Source organism: Numida meleagris, chromosome 7, assembly GCF_002078875.1.
Source record: "Numida meleagris isolate 19003 breed g44 Domestic line chromosome 7, NumMel1.0, whole genome shotgun sequence".
Lineage (NCBI taxonomy): Eukaryota > Metazoa > Chordata > Aves > Galliformes > Numididae > Numida > Numida meleagris.
Window position 1 is genome coordinate 20621301 of NC_034415.1, and position 18606 is coordinate 20639906.

The 18606-nt window shown below is 46.9% G+C and overlaps 1 protein-coding gene across 6 annotated transcripts in view; it reads left to right on the forward strand.

Annotated features, from left to right (window-relative positions):
- The window catches only part of RNF220 (ring finger protein 220), a 164873-nt gene that overhangs the window by 107070 nt on the left and 39197 nt on the right, over window positions 1–18606 (forward strand). For 3 of the 6 annotated variants that reach the window (XM_021405522.1, XM_021405524.1, XM_021405523.1), the window contains 4 exons: window positions 3158–3253; window positions 6499–6541; window positions 12901–13022; window positions 14043–14175. In XM_021405522.1, the coding sequence (XP_021261197.1) occupies window positions 3158–3253; window positions 6499–6541; window positions 12901–13022; window positions 14043–14175 (394 nt within the window). Of the gene's footprint in view, window positions 1–3157; window positions 3254–6184; window positions 6327–6498; window positions 6542–12900; window positions 13023–14042; window positions 14176–18606 lie in introns of those variants that run through there. The other 3 variants (XM_021405525.1, XM_021405526.1, XM_021405528.1) reach the window with 2 other exon arrangements.

An 18606-nucleotide genomic window follows, 5' to 3' on the forward strand; every position in this document is an offset into this window, starting at 1 on the left:
GCACTTTAATACCCTCAAACAACCAGCCTTGAGAGGGAGCGGGATGTCAGCTGGGGTGGGTGCAGCTTCCATCCCCTCCCTGAGAGATGGAGGTAATGCCATGCACCTTTGGTTGGTGCCAAACCTGCCCAGCACCAAACAAGGAGGACGGGAGCGGCACAGCAGGAGGGGCCGCAGGAAGGAGCGAGCACATGGCTTGGACAAGATTGATGGCCTCGTTGCCATTAAGAAAAAAATTAGCCGGTGGCGGCTATCATATTAAAGGGTGAAGAAGCCGTGAATTATTTTCTTAAAGATCTTATCACTTACAATGATAATTTTACCTTCCAAAAGGCCACTTTTAATGAGGCGAGCCAGGCAAAAAGTCATGATTTAATGCCAGATTTTTTTTTCCAAACACATTTTACTGCTTTTTTGTCCATGTTTAAAAAGCGCCGGTGACCTTTTTTTATTTAGCTTGCCCCAGGTGTAATGCTCAGGCTGATCCTCTCAGGGTTTATAACCTCCGCAGAGAGTGCCTTTACCCAATGGAGAGATGATTTAAAGGGGAGGGAGAAATATGAGGCTGCACGGCCGCTCACACATGCGTCCTCCATGCGGGGAACTGTGGTTTGCCAGGGAAGGGGCAGCGGGAGATGAGGATGCCCTCTCCCAGTAACTCCAACCCCACACTGGCACACAAGGCAGCGAGCAGCCTCAGTTTTGAGGCGGAAAGCTGGAAGATGGCTGGCAGGAAAAATACAAAGCTGCCTTCACCTCTGCAACTGTCTTCCCAGATGGTGGCGGTGGGATGGAGCAGGGCCCTATTGCTGCCCTTACCCCGCTCAACAGTACCAGCTTGGCCACAGCCACTGGGAAACAGCCCCAGTGCAACAGTGCGGGGGGAAAGAGGCCAAAAGCAGGAGGGCAGAGGGGCTGGCCAACTGCATAAGTGGACTAGCTGCCCTTTAAGGATCCCTTCCAACTCAAGCGATTCTATGAAGTCACCTTTACCTCCAGCACCTTTCCCAGTGCCACAGCCCTCAGGACTGCTTCCCCCCGGACCCACGCTGTCCCACCGGCATGGGCCGAAAGGCTGAGTGTGCCATGTCACCGGGAAACGAGAAAAACAAATGAAGACAAGCCTCCTAACAGCAAAAGGGAAGTGTGACTTGGCATCGCTAACGCTATGTTTAACATGCCGGCGAGGTATTTAGAATTGAAGTGCTTGCACACAATTTAAAAATAGACAGTTTATTAATCTAAACTGCAAGTGTATGTAGAAGAGGCCCCGAGATTGACATCTTTGGGATTAGTTTAGCCCTGCGTTTTTCCAGAGGTCATCGCCATGGTGCTCAGGAGGTTTGTGGAATAAATGGGGCCAGCGTTCTTCCCGGGACCACACGCTAAAAACTAATACATAACGTTTAATTTACTGTCTCCATAGCTAGCCCAACCATTTTTCACATAATAATATTGGATTAGAGCTACCAGAAGGCTGAAGGGGGAGCGGGAGGTGGGGAGGATCTGTCTGTCTGTCGCCAAGGAATGGGGAGATGGGTGGTTTTTCCCCTTCTCTAGAATACATTGGAAGACAAAATGTATTTTACCCTCCCGGCTCCAGTTGCTTGGTTTATTAGCGGGGAAAGGGCAGCAACACAGCTGCAGTTGGGACACTGTTCTGGGGCCCCACTCCATGCCCACACTGCCCTGCTCCCCAGCTCCATTGGGGCTGTTGGAGCCCAGGGACATCATCCTGCTGACCAAATGGATTTGTATGCTGAGTCATCCTTCCACTTGCTCATATCTTTCCAAAAAAAATGCACATTTTTTCATGTTTCATTTCAGCCCAGAGGCAAATGTTGCTGGAAAGCTTGCCTTTCTCCAAGGTATTATGCTTTTTAATAATGTTGTCACCACACTTGACCTGTCCAATTCAGATGATATCTACACTTCCCTTTGCAAACATACACATCTCCGAGCAGTCATTTATTTTTGGATCTTGCCAGCTGATTCCCAGAAACAAACATCTGGAGAGCTGAGCTTACAGTGTATATCCTTTACAATGCATTGTGCTACGTTTAACCTAGTTTAGTTAATTTAGATTTTAAATTAGAATTTTAAATTGGATTTCCCCCTCCAATTCTTCCAATAATAAACTTGACTTACAACTCAGCATACATTTTTTTAAATGCTGTCCAACTCCTGCAGCAATTTCTCCTCTCAGGTTCACTACATGTAGAATTTGGACTTAGCTACTGTTGACTTGAAGTTTATCAGTGATTTCTTAGGTCTCAGATATCACTGATCTTTTTAACCTTCTAAAAGGCCTTTTTTTTTTCTCCTTTGCTACTTATTAAAATAAATAGCATCATTACAGAATGAAGGGTGGCTGTGCTGCTGAGGTGCTGAGAGCTTTAATGCAAAGCTGCTGAGAGATTTAGCGCAACTTGCAGCGGCAGATGAGCGCATGCTGGTATTGCTCCATGCCAGCACACTGCTGTGTTGCTATATGGTTTGTGCAGGTTTCTGGGGTAGTTTTTTAACCAGGAGACTCACCTGGATTCTCCATAGCATCTGCAGGGCAATGCATGGCTGTGCAGTGCTCTGACACCGCACATGCAAGATGCTTTCCAGCAGAGGAGGGGCACACGTCAAGCAGCACTCATTGGCATGGCCATTTCATTGCCCACGTGTGCTGGGCAACCTCTGTGGTCCAGAGATGCATGCTTGTGCTCTCCCTGCAAATAGCTCATCTGTCAGATGGGGCAGGGGATGGCTGATAGGAGAGAAAGCAAATTTAAGGTGGTTCTCATCAGCTAAATCACTTTAAATTGCACATCCAGGCTCAACCTGGCCGTCCTCCTTGGGCTATGCTTCTAAAACTGGCAGTGCGTGTTGCAAATAGCATCAGCTCAACCCTGTTGCTCAGCCTCTTCCAGCACAGTGCTGGCAAACAGCACATCCTCACCACAGTAGGGACAACACCCTTGTCCCTTTGTTGCCTAATGTCTCTGCTCTGGGCTGGAGCAGGTCTACCCCCTGGCAAGGCAGGCGATACGCTCCACGCAAAGCACAAGGCCAGCCCCACATCACTCCCCGCGCATTTGAGAGCAGCTTATTGAGGGGCAGAGCGTTGGGCGATGCTCACAGCATGAATTTCTCCTTTCTCTCGCAGTCAATTTTGTTGTCGGCCTCAATCAAGCGGGAAGGAGATTCTCCGACAGCATCACCCCACTCCTCGGATGACATCCATCACTCAGACAGATACCAGGTAAGCAGGCAGGCACCGTCCTTGCTGTAGCTGGGAGCCAGCTCGTCCCAGCGCCCACAGCTCTCCATCAGCTCTCCGTGCCCTGTGCCTATAGAGCACTTTGTCCCTCACATGGCCACACAGGCATGCTTTTGTCTGCAGAGTCCTCCCAGTGCTGGCTTTCAATCACAGCTTTAAATCTTCATAGAGGTTTCTGTTGCATTATTTTCATCATCTCTGTTGTTGCCATGGCTGTGTTTGTCATTACTTACCCCGTGCCTCTGTGAAACTTTCAGAGAAGTGATTTTTTGGAAACCGGTAAATGATGTCAGCCTGCAGCAGGCCAAAACTCTCCATTTCACTGGTGTACTGCTGCCCAGCAAACTGGCTCGTGATTCCCACCCAAATTTTGGCAGAGCCATGCCACCAACAAAAAAAAAACATTCCCTGCCCAGAGAAGTAGCAGGTCTAAACCTGCTGTGACACACTGAGTAAAAGCTCAGGGAGACAGAGCAAGAAAGGAAGAAGGCAACAGCAAGAGTGTGGCTCAGCTTGCTGGGGATCAGCCTGTGGTTTGGGGCAGGCTGGCACACTTGACTTCTGCTCAAGACACATCCACACTGTTTGGTTGCAAGCTGTGCTCAGCCACTGACTTCAAGACAGCTCTGAAAGGCAACAGAAAAAATAACTGTAGTCTTTAGCACAGTGCCAAGCATACCTTTACCTACCATGGGGAGAGGCTGGGTGGGCTATGGTTGTACTAGCCAGGCATAAATCCATGACCCTATGTGCCATCCTATCCCTCTATCTTATCCCATATCCATGGCACAGTGTCTCTCACAGTGATATCCTGTGCCCAAGGTCAGGCTGTTCTGCATCAGCCACTCCACACCTGCCCGGTCTGCATTAGGATCAGCAGAAAGAGAGCTGATGACCATTTTGAGGGTCTAGCTCAGCAGCCCCAGCTAAAGCACATGCTCTGGAAGATAGATTCTATTAATAGCAGCAAAAATTGTGCATTTATTGCCCATTATTCTGTCCCCTGTCCTATTTATTGGTTATATTACCAAATAAGGGGCAGATCCTCCACTGTGTATTACATACTCTAAGGTAGCCTTCAGTTCAAATAGTGTGTCGTATCACGGATACTTCAGCCTTGTATGAGACCTGGTACAAAGTAAGAGAAGCAAACCCCACGAAGATGCAGAAATGCCTAATTCAGGTAATCCTGCTCTCTTCCCTGTCAGCTTATTAAGGCTAATAAATAAATAATGATTGTTCCAAAAGGGTGTGAAAAAGACTTTTGCAATGTCCCCCTTTGTTCAGGAGCACCCCTCCCTTCCCATTTCTCCAGATTTCAGTCTCTGTGAACTTGGCGGTCCCTCGCAGTCCTCTGTTCCTATAAATTTTTATTATGTCATACTTGAGGACAAATATTCTCAGCAAAAGCCCCCTCTATGTGCTGAGTCTAGCTAGTCTCTAATGTGTTTTAAGTTTGTGAGTGTATTTTATGGAGGGTTGCAGCCCTTAATGCAAATGCGTAATGGGAGTTGTAAGTCTGCACTGCAGGGAGAAAAGACCTCTGGGGCCTGATTTTCATTTACGCCTATGCTGGCTGCTTTATGCTCCTCTGGCAATGTAAAGGGGCCTCAGAGTGGGTGCCAGGGTTGTGTAAAGCCTCAGCGTATCCTTAATAAAGCCACAACATGAATGAGAATTCAGTCTTCCTGGCTTACCAAGTGAAACATTCAGGAAGCAGAGCAGAAGACTCTCACAGTGACTTTAAAGGCTGCAAAATTTAGCTTTCTGTATGCAGAGGTGTGCTGGTATTATGAATGTCCCTTGTGGGGATTTTGTGTTCTAATAGCAAATATACATTGTATTAGAAACATGCTAAGATGGGAATAATCGGCATATACATTTTCAGAATCCCTATGGCTCAGTTTTCTCAGTCCTCATGTTTATTTACCACGGGGACATTTAGGGAAGAAGGAGATCTGTGAATAGGAGTGCTGCAGGAATACTGGCTTGCTCGGTGCTTGGGCTGTCTGCATTGCTCTCTGCACTGAGGAGCTGCAGCAGAGGCAGTGGGGCAGCACACAGGATGTGGGTCTCCCCTTGTCTCTCCTGTGCCAAGTTCTGTTGATGAAATTTGGTATGTGGGCATTGATCAGACCGAGGGGGCACAGCTGGTACAGTGCTATGGGGCAGTGGTGGGTATGTCCTGTCAGCCAGGGCTTTTCCTGCGCTACAACCGAAAATAAAGCCAGTTTAGTTAGATTTAGATACAACTCTTCTTTGTATCCCCAGTGGAAAAATCAACAGCAAGTTACAAATCATTTGGCATCAGTCACAGATAACATTTCAGGCATGGAGGGTACCACCTTGTGTGGGTCAGCTGAGCCCACAGAATATTTGTGGCCGAGTAACGTGGAGTAAATGTAAATGAAAGCCTAAAACCCTTGTCCAGGAACGGCTTGCCTTCCTCCACCAAAGCCTCAATGGTGAGCGTGCCTCCCAAAAGACAGCTTAATTAATTAAAAGGGTAGAACCAACAATTAATGATTTTGTAAGTAAGTACCCTATTGGGCAAGGACCCCTTGATTCCAGTTGCTCCTGGGCTCTTACTGGCCAGGTAGCACTGGGTGCCAATTGCCCCTGGATTCTGATTGGCTATCTGCACTTGGGTTCTACTTGCGCCCGATCTCTGATTGGCCACGCTCCCTTGAGTCCCACTTGCCCCTGATCTCTGATTGGCCAAAACTCCCTGGCTTCCACCCGCTTCAGGGCTCTGATTGGCCGGGGCTCGCCGAACCTTGCTGCCGCCTGTCGGTTGCCATGGGAACTTCCTCTCGTCTCCCTGCCGCTTTCCTGGTGAACTTTCACCCGCTCGGCTGCGGGTCACATGACCGGGGCCAACATGGCGGCGGCCGCTGGGGGCTGATCGGCAGCGCCTGCCGGGCCGCGCCGTATCCGCCCGCATCCCGGGCCGCGCGGGGGGAGCCGCCCCGGGGCCGCCGCCTCGTCGCCCCGCCGGCCGCCCGCGGCTATGCAGAGCGGCAGGAGGGGGCCCGGCGGCGGGGGCCGGGAAGAGGTGGGTGCCGGAGTTGGGCCTGGGGGGGGCGGGCCCGGGACTGGTGCGTTGTCCCCGTGATGCGCGGGGCGGGGGGACCAGGCCTTGTTTACGAGGTGGGGGCGGATGTTTACATCCGGCGGCTGCGGGCCGGGGGCGCTGACACATGTCCGCTCTTGTCTCCCTTCTGCAGACCTTCCTGCGGGTGCGAGCGAACCGGCAGACCCGGCTGAACGGTGAGTGCGGGCCCCGCGCTGCCCCCGCCCGCCGGCGGGCCCTGCCTGCTCCTCCGGGAGCGGCCCGGCCCCAATTTCCGCTGCTGGGGGCCCCCAGGCGAGCCGTGGCCTCCCTGTGTGCTCAGGCTCCTGTGGCACAGCCCAGGTCCTGAGGAAACTTTCTAACCAGCGGTCTGAGCCATGTCTGTATCTGACATCACGTTGTGTTGTGTTTGGGTTGTTTTACTCTCAGTCACGCAGATGCTGGTGCATTACTTTTATGCTCGTCTTTCTGGGTGTTGATAATAGCAAGTAGACAAGTATATCTAGTGAAAAGTGATTTAGTATTTAGAAATGAAATCGGAGATCACTTTCTTTTAGAGGAAGTCTCTCTGTTTGTAAACCAAACCTTTCTTTCTTTGGGCTGAAGCTGGAACTCTTCTCCCAGACTCGGAGAAATTGGAACTTACCATGTAAATAGTAACAATAATTGGTCATCTGATCTTGTGTGGCTTATATATTATCTGTGTATTTTGTATGGCCCGTAGCTAACCCAGATTGTAGCGCTCGGTCACCATTCAGTTGCTCAGGCTGCCAGGAGGCATGTTAATATTGAGCTTCCTGCTGTGGTCATGTAGAACAACATGGGTGACATCATGCTGATGCAGCTTAGTTAAAAAAAGATACCTCTGTCTTAATAAAATAGCAAAAAGCTTTGGGTAGTACTAATACTGAAATAGTTTGCTTACGTTTGAAGTACTACTTCTTGTATAGTCTTAAACAAATTGAAGTTACCGACCCAATGTCTTTGATAAGGAATACTGAACTGAATTCAGAGGTGGCTTGGAGAGTTTCAAATATGCACCCTGAGGGCCAGAAGCTCTTGAAGGTCTGTCAAGTTATACAACAAAGAGATGAGTTGCCTTGTATCAGTATCACATAATTGTTGGCATGTGTGCTCACATCTGCACTGCTAGATGAGCGCAGTGAGCCGCCTGTTTGCAGGCAGTCCCCTTTCCTGACACAGACTTCAGATGACTGAAACGCACTCGGGTGTTACTCTGCAGTGACTTGTTTTGTGTGACAAAGGTCTCTGGAGTCAGTGATGTCAAACTGTTTCTTTATCATTTTTGGATAGTTCAGTCTAAGCTCACACCTTCTGCCTTTTTTTCTGACCAATAATTTTATTAAAAAAAGAAGTCTGAACCAGGCTTGTGAGGTTCTTGGCGTTGTGGAGTCCTCCAGGATGAATGAAAGCTCTTGATGACAGCGTGCTCTGCTGAACCAGCTCAGCGGTGCTTTCTGCTTTTGACTTTAGCCTGAAGGAAGACTGAAGCACGATCAGTATACACTACAGTCTAGGAACTGCTCTTGGGCCCTGTTTTGGGATGTTTCTGTGAATGGAAGAGGCTTGTCAACCGCACAGCATTTGCACTCTTTTACTCTTTTTAGGGGTACAGTGAGGAGAACTAATGGTCATATTCCAGATGAGTGCATTCAATTAATTTAAATAATACATTTATAACTCTGATTGTTCTGTGTGTACCCTAGCAAGACTAGTTCCAGAAGCTAGGGAACTGGATGCAGAAATATTAGCTGAAGTGCTTTGGTCAAGATGGATCAGAGTTGGTTCCTCCTCACCTTATCTTTTTATGAATCTTGGTTATTACTATTCCCAGAATGTGCCCACAATGATGCCTGGCTCAGTCCTGTCCTGTTAGATGAGCATCCAGCTGGGTAGTTGGGTAGAGTATTCAGCTGCTGTCAGTGCTTATGACCACTGAATTCTGCCTGGTTTCTCATTTGCTCCTCCATGCTTGTATGTACCAAAATAACTTGTATTCATAAGCTTTGCCTTGTTATTGTTAAATAGTTAGTTAACCAGTATTGTTCCAGATGGAGAATGCTTGAGTGCTCTGGGGAAAAAAATTTATTTACATTTTGTGTTTTAACGAGCTTCTAATCAATCACAGAATTTTACAGCTTGCTCTGTGAGAATGACTTCCTTATCCCTGTCGGTTTGTGTGGACAAAAAGTGTGTAGGACTTGTCCAAGGCATCTGGCTTTTTGTTTCATGTTCTTATTGACACGTAGCATATACAAAGTGCAAACGTCTGTTAAAGAAAAACCTGTTATTTCACTTGTTTCTGTTATATCCTAAAGGTACTTCTCAGTATTGCTGTTACCTGTTTGTCTTGCTGTTTCTGTAAAGCTTCTTACCAGCTGAGCTTCCGGGTCACTTTTGGAAACTCCCCCCATAAAAAGGTACTTGCAGTGTTTGCTGTTCTCCTGCATAGTCCTTGACTCAGATCTCAGCTGCCCTGGCTCTTTGTGCCCAAGTGGCCTCTCAGATCTCCTGGGCGTGTTTCATCCCACTGTGGTCACTTGAGACAGAAAAAGAGCTAAGAAAAGAGAAGGTAGAGAGAGGGATGTCTTCTATGAGCTCCTGTTAGCCTGGATGCAGTATGAATATGACCTTATGTGTTTCACATATAGTTGGTGCAGAATTTTGACTCTGTGATTCAAACCTTTAACTTACCTTGAACTGCACGTAGAGTAAATGCATTCGTAAGTTCTGGAGCAGCAGATTAATGTTCTGTCTGTAAGACACTTGGTTGAGTGTTTGTATCTGAAGTTCCCTGCCAGCCTCAGTGAGTTAAGCCAGCACCTTTCACCTGTGCTAAACTTACTTCACAGGGATTGTGTCCTTGTGGACCCAGGAGTATGAGGTGCTGATTTCTGATGAACCTATGTGGTAAAGAAGGCATTTCATTCATCTGCCTTTTTTCCAGCATTGCTAAAGTGAAAACCTGAAGCCACTCTGTAAATTGATGCTGAAGGAATTTAACAGTGTAGGTCTGCTTAGAGGCACAAAGTTATGATTAGTGTATTGGAGCATGGATTCAGCAGGTTAAGTCTGTGCCACCCTTGGAGAATAGTGTCAGATGGAAGACTGCTGAAAATTATCTGTGTCATTGAGACCCTTCTGTGAATTTGGCCCTTAATGTTCTCTCTCAGGCAGATGAGCAGCAAATTATACATAAGGTCTGAAACAGATTTATTCTTGACCATCTGTTTTCCTACTTTAGCTTGTTCTTGAGGTGGCTTTTTGTACTCTGCCATTGCTGCCTTTGTTCCCTTGGATCAGATGCTCTTGGATACGTTGATCAGCCACAGAAGCTTTTTGTAGTGAGTCCAACAAAAGTGTAAACACTCCTCAAGACTCTTGTAGTAGATTTGTAGTGAGCAGGTGCTACCTCTCGTGCTTGAATATCTCTGATTCACATTTAGGGGTATTTGCGAAGTTGGCATTCTCAGTAGAGCTGCGGAATAGGTCCTTACGAAGATCCCTTTGCAGCTGCTGGGGAAGGCAGGGAAACCAGTTCCTGCATGGGTGCTGATGCTGAGCCTGCCTCTGCATGGAGATGGTCACCCGTGGTTTGTTGCTGCACTCAGTCCACCACCAGCATACCATGTGCTCCTGTAGCTGGTGTTGGGGTGGGGGGAGGGACAAAGCTAGATGATTTTCACTGGAAAGGAGACCAAAATGTTTCCATTTAATTTGATTGGCCTGCCATTGCAGGAGCTGCTAATGATGTCTGCATGGGACTCAGGGGACCACTCAAACTGGTGGAGGGAATCATAAGAGATATTGCGAGTAACTTAATCATCTCCTTGGATGCTGCAGGAGAGGTTTGTGTAGTGTCCACTGCTGGATGCGCTGTAAGAGCACTCCGGGTGTAATTAGACAGCCTCATCCTGGGGGTGGATTTCTGTTTACTGGGAAGCATGGCAGTGAAAACTAAAACCCATTAGTTTTCCTTCCAGGAAATTTTTCTGGGCCAGAGCATAAGCTAATCCTTAAGCATTAATAATTCTTAAGCCTAGATGGGAAGAGCTGTGAGAAGGACACTTGGTCCCTTCCATCTGTGGAGGGTGGCCTGGCTCCCTCTCCCCCTGCTTGTGGGAAGACAGCAGAGATTTGCAAGCCCAGACTGCTGCTGCCTGTGTTTTTATCTTGCTGAATTACAAGAGGGAATCACTTTTTTTTTTTCTTCCCCTTTCTTCTCCCAAGCTCCTGCGACAGGAGTGTGGGGGAGAGGGATTAGTGAGCTAATTAGAAATGATTGCATCTATCAACACTAATTAAGAATCCTGTGGTCTCACTTGCGTGTTCTTTTGAGCGGCTCCCCTTTGGGACAGCACCACAATCACCCCCTGCCTTTGGGGCCGCTCTGTCCCTGCCGTGCTGATTGGAAGTGATGGCAGGGCTGCGTGTCGGGTATAGAAAATGTGGCTCGGGATGGGCTTTCGAGGCTGCAGCAGTCCCTTTGGTTTTCTGCTGTCAGCCAGGGGCACACCGGGCCTCTGTGGGCACCACTAATGACCACAGAATGAAAATGGCAGGGGACTTGGTTTCAACACCTCTTCTGTCCAGTGGCTTTTTCGCTTGTGACGTTGGAGCTACGAGGGCTGCTTCACCAAGGAGCTGCCTGCTGAGTCCCACCAGAATATCTTACTGCTTCTTCCTTCCGTTTCCCTGTTTAGAAACAAGGTGAGCTGAGAGACAGGTATCTGTCACCAGGATAGAAAAGGCGTGCTTTCTGTCTCCTGCATTTTTTTTTCCTGGTCAGATGGGTGTTTACTGGAGTATAATGGAGTCAGTTTCCAGCCTGCTCTCCTCTTCTGTGCTGGTTCTGCAGAGCTAGCAAGGCAAAGAGGAGCATCTGAAACATAGGGGATGTAGGTACTCACTAACCCAGAACTTCAGAAAGCTTTCATGCATTGAAGTAGAAAACCAGAAAGGGCACTGTTAAACACTACCTCTGGTAGTAGGGCTGTGCCAGCTTGGAGAGGGGTGGTTTGGGGGCTTCCAAATGGGGAGAGAAAACAGAAGACTTTAGGGGTCATTGTTTTATTTAGAACTGGAGTATAATTCATTTGAGTGCTCTGAAATCTGAAATAACACTTGGTGATTATTGTTTGCTTTTGTACTCACTGGAAGTAATGCAGTTTACTTCTGGAGTAAAAGCTGACAGTGCAGGTAAAATAATTGGTTTAAGCAGACAAAATAGAAGGGAAACTAGCAAAACATTCTACCAGGAATACTGAAGTATGGACTGTGAAACTCCAACACCAGATGAAAGCAGTGTGCATTTACTCAAAAGAGCTGCTGTTGTTCAAAGTACCAGGTCCCTAAAACACTCCTGCTTTGGTTGGAGTGGTCTCTTACTGTAGGAGAGTAGCGCTTGCAGAATCCTTCTCATGATGCCAGGAACACAGCTTTGTTTTAGAGGAATCTTTTTTTGCAAATCTGCTTGCTTTCAGTGAGGAAAAGCAATGCTCGGGATAGTGTGAAGCCTTTTTAATACGGAGCTTCAGAGTGTAGGGGAAGGTGAATACCCCAAATCCTGTGTTGTGGGAAAGCATATCCAAACCCAAAGATTCCTATGTCCAGGGAAGCCAACGAGAAAGCTCTGTTTCAAGGCTGTGGTGGTGTGTTCAGCTCACATGGTGTTGTGAATGCGCAAATCCGATGTGCTTTAGGAGACAGTTGACACAAACTTTCCTGTACCCTGGTGTGGTCCTGGTATTCCAGCACCTTTCTCGTTGTCTCTGGCTGCAGGGAGCTGTTATTTCACAGGCTTCAGGGACAATGCCTTTCAGAGCATGCTGCAGTGCTCACCATGTCAGGAATGATTTCTGGCTAATGCAGCTTTTTGGTGGTGTCATCTCTCATTATCACATGGGCTTTCCTTGGGCTTTTCCTTGTCTTCTCATTCAGAATTTTGACCTTCCATATTAATTAAATAGGAACTTTCCTGCAGCCAGTGATTGAGTTATTCAGTAATACCTGCCTAAAGCCATCATAATAAAGGACAGAAGTTCTATTTAATGCAAATGATTTGGTTCCAGATGTTTTGATCACATTAAACGATGGCTCAAATTAACCAGAGATCATATTAAGCAACAGGCTACCTTGGCTGCTTTTTCTAATCAGCGTGATTCCTAACATGTTTGTTTCCCAGAGCGTGCCCTCAAGAAGGCACTTTCTCTGTACATTAGAATAGTGAAATAAAAATAACAGGGAGAGACAGAAGCTATCTAGGGTAGGTGCTGCATTTTTCACAGCATGGATCTTTCCATAAGTGCTACCTGCTACTAAGATCTGTTTGTGACAATTTGGGAAGGAATTATTTAGAGCATGCAGGAGACACTCCTGAAAGTGGCTGTCTTACATAATTTGTCCGAGGCTTTTTGGGCACTGCATTGGCTTTCTGTGGTCAGAGCAAGTTTCTGTGTAGGGAATGGATGGATCTACAAACTTGACATGTCTTCTTTTTTTTTTTTTTTTTTCTCTCCTTGCTTTGTCCATGCAGCTCGGATTGGAAAAATGAAACGGAGGAAGCAAGACGAAGGGCAGGTATGTCCCCTCTGCAACCGACCTCTGTCAGGATCCGAGGAGGAGATGAGTAGGCATGTGGAACAATGCCTTGCAAAGGTAGAGGCGCAGCAGGATCGCCAGCTGCCATTCCCTTCTCCCTTCTACCAGCTTTGTCTGACCTAACATGCGGCAAACACTAACACTGTTGAGCTTGCAGGCAATGCTAACTCTGTCTCCCTGACATCTGTAGTTACTTCCTTTGTCTTGGAAGGTGGATTCTTCTGGATTTTCTCCTGTTTTGCATTAGTGACTTTTTATTTCCTGCACTATTTCACTGTTGCTGAAGTCTGTGCTGTAGATAGTAAGGGTAGAGCTATAGAGTGTGTGAAGTCTCTTATAGTGCTATATGTTTCCTATGTAGCACAGCAGGAAGAGTTCTTTCTGAATGGTGACAGCATTGGAATTATTTTTTGTTGGGTTCTTTTGTAACAGGCTGGCATTCGTAAATGTTTCATGACCACCTTACTGCAGAAATTGAGTTTAAGTAGAACTGTTCTCTTGCTGTTTTTCCCAAAGACAGCAAGGAATAAGGAGAAACAAGCTCCGGGGGTGAGAGAATTGTCATAGGGCTTTCTGTGCTTTTTTTGCAGGGAAAGCCCGTAGTAGAAATAACAAATTGATTCATTCTTGTTGTCTCAAGAAGTGCATGGTGTAAAGAGAGGTGTCTTTTGATCAGCATGCCTCAATAATGCTCTAGGAGAGCATACCTTGTCAGTTCCTGTAGCCTGGGAGCTTCTCTGTGCTGGGGATCAAAGGGATCTGTCGTTTACATGATAAATAGGGAAACTGCACTCCAAGTAGGGGAACACATATTGAGATGCACGCCAGTGCCATAGGAACCAGAGCAGAATTTTGCTTGTGCAAAAGTGATGACCCCATGCCACTTCTTTTGACCTTAAGGTTGTCACTTTCTTCTAGTGCCCATTTACTTCTCAGTTCAGATGGCTGGGAGTGGGGAGGGGAGCAAGTGCTACCCTGGGAACAGTCCAGCTTTCCTCCCCTATCTCACCCAGCGTTGTTAACCCTGTACTGCTATTTCATGCATCTCAACGCTCTGCCCCGCTTTCCCCTGTGCAGAGAGAAGGTTCGTGCATGACCGAGGATGACTCTGTGGACATCGAGAACGAGAATGGCAACCGCTTTGAAGAATACGAATGGTGTGGGCAGAAGAGGATACGGGCCACTACTCTCCTGGAGGGAGGATTTCGAGGTGCGCTGTTGTTTTGAGTCCCTTGTAAATCATTCTGTTATGGTCGTTGATTTTTGCTTGTTGCTAAAGGGAGGGATCTGGAAGTTCTTTCACAGAGAATGGGACCTTAACCCTTTGCAAGAATGTAGGGCAATTTCAGCTTTCTGCCCCTCTGAAATGGTAAGATTCAAAAATTGTGTAAGTCTTGAGCAAAAGCGTGGCATTATTTCTTGTTCAAGAAATGTGGCTAAAGAGGAGAATAGGTAGAATGGGGAGATCATTTGGGGAAAATAGATTCTTATATGTTACACATAGCAAGATATACGTGGAAATATGTGAAGAGAGGGAAATAGAAATGAAATTGTAAAAATTCCCAGCCTGGAGTGACGAAAGCTGGTGTATCAGCCTCTGGTGATGTATTGAAGGTGACAGCTAAGTCGCTTTAGCACCTGCATAAAATATTAAAGGCCCGGTTGTGCATTTATCACTCCATCCCTTTTAAGGTTGATAAATGAGAATCCAGAAACCTGCTCTGCACCTCCAGCACTGCAAGCCCTTAGGGCTTCCAGACAAACACATTTTATTTTTCCTCCTTCTTCTGCTCCTTCCCCAGTGACGGGGAAATCAGTTACTGAGGAGAGAGTGAGTTATGGCAAAATTTGACCTCTCATGAGCTTTATTGGTGAATGTAATTTTAGCTAGAAACCTGGCCCCTCTCTTACACTCAGCCTTTTGGCCTCAAGGAGGAGGATTTACTAAACTGTTCTTTGGCACAAACCTCTGGCACTAAGGAGAGTCTCACAAGCAATCCACGTAGTGCATGCCTAATGAGGGGAGGAATGCTGGCTCCCTCCGTTCAATAAAGAGGGTGGGATGTAATCTCTTCCTATATCAGCTTGGATTTTAATTTAAAATATCTCAAGGGGAAAGGCTGCTAAGTAAGGGACTTGGTCTTAAAAGCCAGTCTTGCTCCGTGGCAACCTGGCACTCCTGATCTGCTCTTACCTTCCTCTGAAATTAAATCGTAGCAGAGCAGGTATCAGGAGCACAGAGGTGAAGGAGCAGCTTCTATAGATTTTAAAGGCTGCCCATCGAAGCTTATGTTGTTCACTTTCTGTGTCTGTGGCCTTCATTTTTGTTACTTTTTTCCAGCATAGAGGGTTGAATGATACTGGGTAGCAGTCTGATGAGACCATGCGGGGCCTTAGGCTTTTCTTTGGTACAGTTATTACCATCAGTAGCAGGGAACTGTGGGATGCCTGCATGCCTTTGTCTCTACTAGTCCTGATGAGACAAGCTACTCAGTTAATTCCTGACGCACTGCGCACGTACAGAGCGTACTCATGCACTCTGTGCACCAAACAGCTGAGTTTTTGAGGTGAGCGCAATCTTCACTTTCTTTGGCTGAAGCATTGTGCTGTCTTCACCGGGATAATATTCCCAGCTGTTTCTGAATTAATTCACTGAAGTATGGCCTGAAGTTGTCATACTGCTTCAGTCAGAGTATTGTTCATATGAGGCTCTGGCTTGACAAAGTGTGTGTAACTGATGTGGTTAGGCTGTATAAATGAAGGGAGTTTACTCCTTGATACTTATTGTTTAAACTGGAGTTCTCAGGTGTGTTAGTTTGCATTATATAAATCAACTACTTTACCACCAGAGATTAGAGAGGCTGTAGCAACAGTCATGGCTGCAGCCTTCTCTGCTAGCTGAACTTGATGTACAGAAATAGCCTTGCTTCCATGGAAAATTATGGAGTCTGTCTCTTTTTTCCTTACTGAGATCTTCATGGTGCTGTCAGTGGCGTTTAGTTATATGAACAGATCCAGTAAAGTATCAGGAAACTGGAAGAGGTGAGCATGGGTAAACCCTCTGTAATTGCACTGATGGGAAGGACGTTTGGTTTAGCCTCCTGCTCTTGAAGCAGGATAATTCTTAACAGCAACTTTCTGCCTAATGTTTTGGGATAGCTAGATGGTACCTGCCTACCCTATGCAAGAAGCTTCCACGTAATGTGGGAAGCCAAAGCAAAGCTGGAAGGCTCCTCTAGTTAGCTAATTTAATTTCTTTTTAAGGAAGTTACACTTTTCCATGCTCCCTTTAGTGGTTCTCCTATTTTCCCTGGTCTTTGTTGTCAGACCTGCTTTGTGCGCTCTCAGGTAAGGCCAAGCTGACTGTCCTTTGCCATTCTCTACCAAGGTTGGTTCTTCCCTTGTTCTAGGGACAGAGTCCCTATTGTATAGCCTTGAAGCACAACACGGTGTTCTAGAGATGCTCTCTAGTGTTTAACCTGCTTTGTCTGGAGTTGGCAAGGCCTTCATTAACCCTTGTCACCCGAGGCTTCGTGTTTGGCTCTGTTCCCTTTGCTGAAAAGTAGCAGCGATGTGGAAATCGAAGGCCTTTTATAATGCCAGACAGCCTTTGCCAGGCTGCAGGGATGTCAGGGATGTCTACAGAGTTGACATGGGGAAATACATAAAACCAGAGGGGAGAACAGACATCCATGTGTCTCATCAATTTTGGTTTTAATGGTGTGTTGCTGGGAGGAGATGTCACAGCTGGGTGGTGACTGGAGCAGGATGCTGTGGCCAGCATGCATTGCGTGAGTCAGCTTGGACAGTGGGCAGCATTACAGAAGCAGCTCAAACTTAGTGCAGGTTCCTAGCTGCTGATTTTTATCGTCTTCAGTTAATGGGAGTGTTTATGTGCCTCTCAAGGTCAGGAAAGCTTTGCTGAAAGATCTTGTCAGGCTCTCAGGTGAGGGGAAGGCTGGGAAATCTTCCTGAAAACAAGTCAGGGACATTAACAGCCCAGCTCAGATTTTCTGGAGGATGGTCTAATGCTTGAGAGCAATCAGAGGCTGAAAGTCTCACTTGTGTGGTTCCCAGGATGAAGCTTTCTTGCTCCCAGAGCAGTTGCAGGGAAGACTTGCTCCTCTCACCTGAGAGGCTGTCTTAGGAGGTAGAAGTTCTTTGTTTTCTGTGTTGGTGTTGCAGCTGTAAATCCCTGCTTGAGTCCAGCAGAGCTGAAGTACCCCTCCTTGCCTGCCATAGCTCAGCATACTTGACACAGCAGTTGGAAAGAAAAGGAGATAGTAGCAAGTAGGGATACAACCAAAGTGAGAAGCGCTGAGATCGGTATGTTGTCTCTTAAGCAGTTGGGCTTGGTGAAGGCATTCAGTCAGGAGTTATTTAGTACTTCTAGTGGTCCTCCTGGCTTCACAAAGCATCATTTGCTATTGCTTGATGTGCTTACCCCAAACTGGATCCGTGCAGGGTGTAAATGAAGATTATTGGCAATTAGATAGGATTTGGAGTGGTTTTATTTTGGCAGAGGTCTTGTTTGAAGCAGGAATGCGTAGTCAGAGAGGTTTCTTTCTTTTGTTGGAGATAAGTGCAGAAGGCTACCAGCATGAAATGCCTGCTGCTATTTTAATCAAGCTCTTGCTTCAAAATGTAAAGCCATACAGAAGTATTAATAAAATATTTCCCTATCTCAGAACTGTCACAAGACTGAAATTTCTTTTGAAATTCCTGAACCATCTGTCCCCATGTCCCTGGATCATCCCTCTCTGATGGTCTTTGTTAGAGGGGATTATTTCATGCAATCTTTGTCTAATGAGTTTCTCTGTTTAGGAAGCCAATGAGGCTTCACAAGTGAAAGCATCAAGTGGCTCCCTCTCTGATGGTGTTTTTTTACCACTCAACGCATTTGTAGCAATTCTTCTGTTCCTCTCCAGAATGGATGCACGTTACCCTCAGTGTTTACACTGTAAGGTTATCCCTTTAAAGATTTCCTGAGGGAAGTTCAAAAGGGTTTTTTTTCTTTGAAAGATTCACTGTCTCTTTTTGTGTGTATGTCTCTTACTTGAAAGAAGGAAAAGGGAGGGGGGGAGTGAAAAAAAAGTGCTTTATCTGAAAAGAATCGCATCAGCTTCGTGCTGATAGAAGCCGCTGTCATCTCTTAAACGGCTTAGCACCGTCAAAAGGCAAGAGGACTTAAAACAGTGTCTTACACAGGGATCGATGGGTGGAACACATAACTCGCAACTGCAAAAAAAAAAAAAAAAAGCATGAGGGGAGAGATAACGGTAATGATTGCATTGAGGGAAGCTTGAGGGAGGCTTGTTCTTTGTAACTCAGCTTCAAAGGTGTCTGGGCCGGTGCCTGAGCAAACTGTCCTGTGAAGTCGTGCCTCTGTAGGGCTGGGAGCGGGGGATGCTTGCACCCTTCTGTTCCCCAGCAGATGGGGCAAAGTAGATGAGTAAACGCCAGGTTAGCAGCTCCTTTTGGCTGCCTCGTGCTTGAGGAGGGGTTCTTCCCACTCGGTCTCCAGCCGCTCGCTCTGGGAAGGGGCTGTCCAGGAGGGGAGCGGCTGGGGCTGGCTGGGGGACGGGATGTCAGTTTATCGATCGCACCTCAGTCAGGAGAGCTGCAGGCGCAGCGCTCTGAG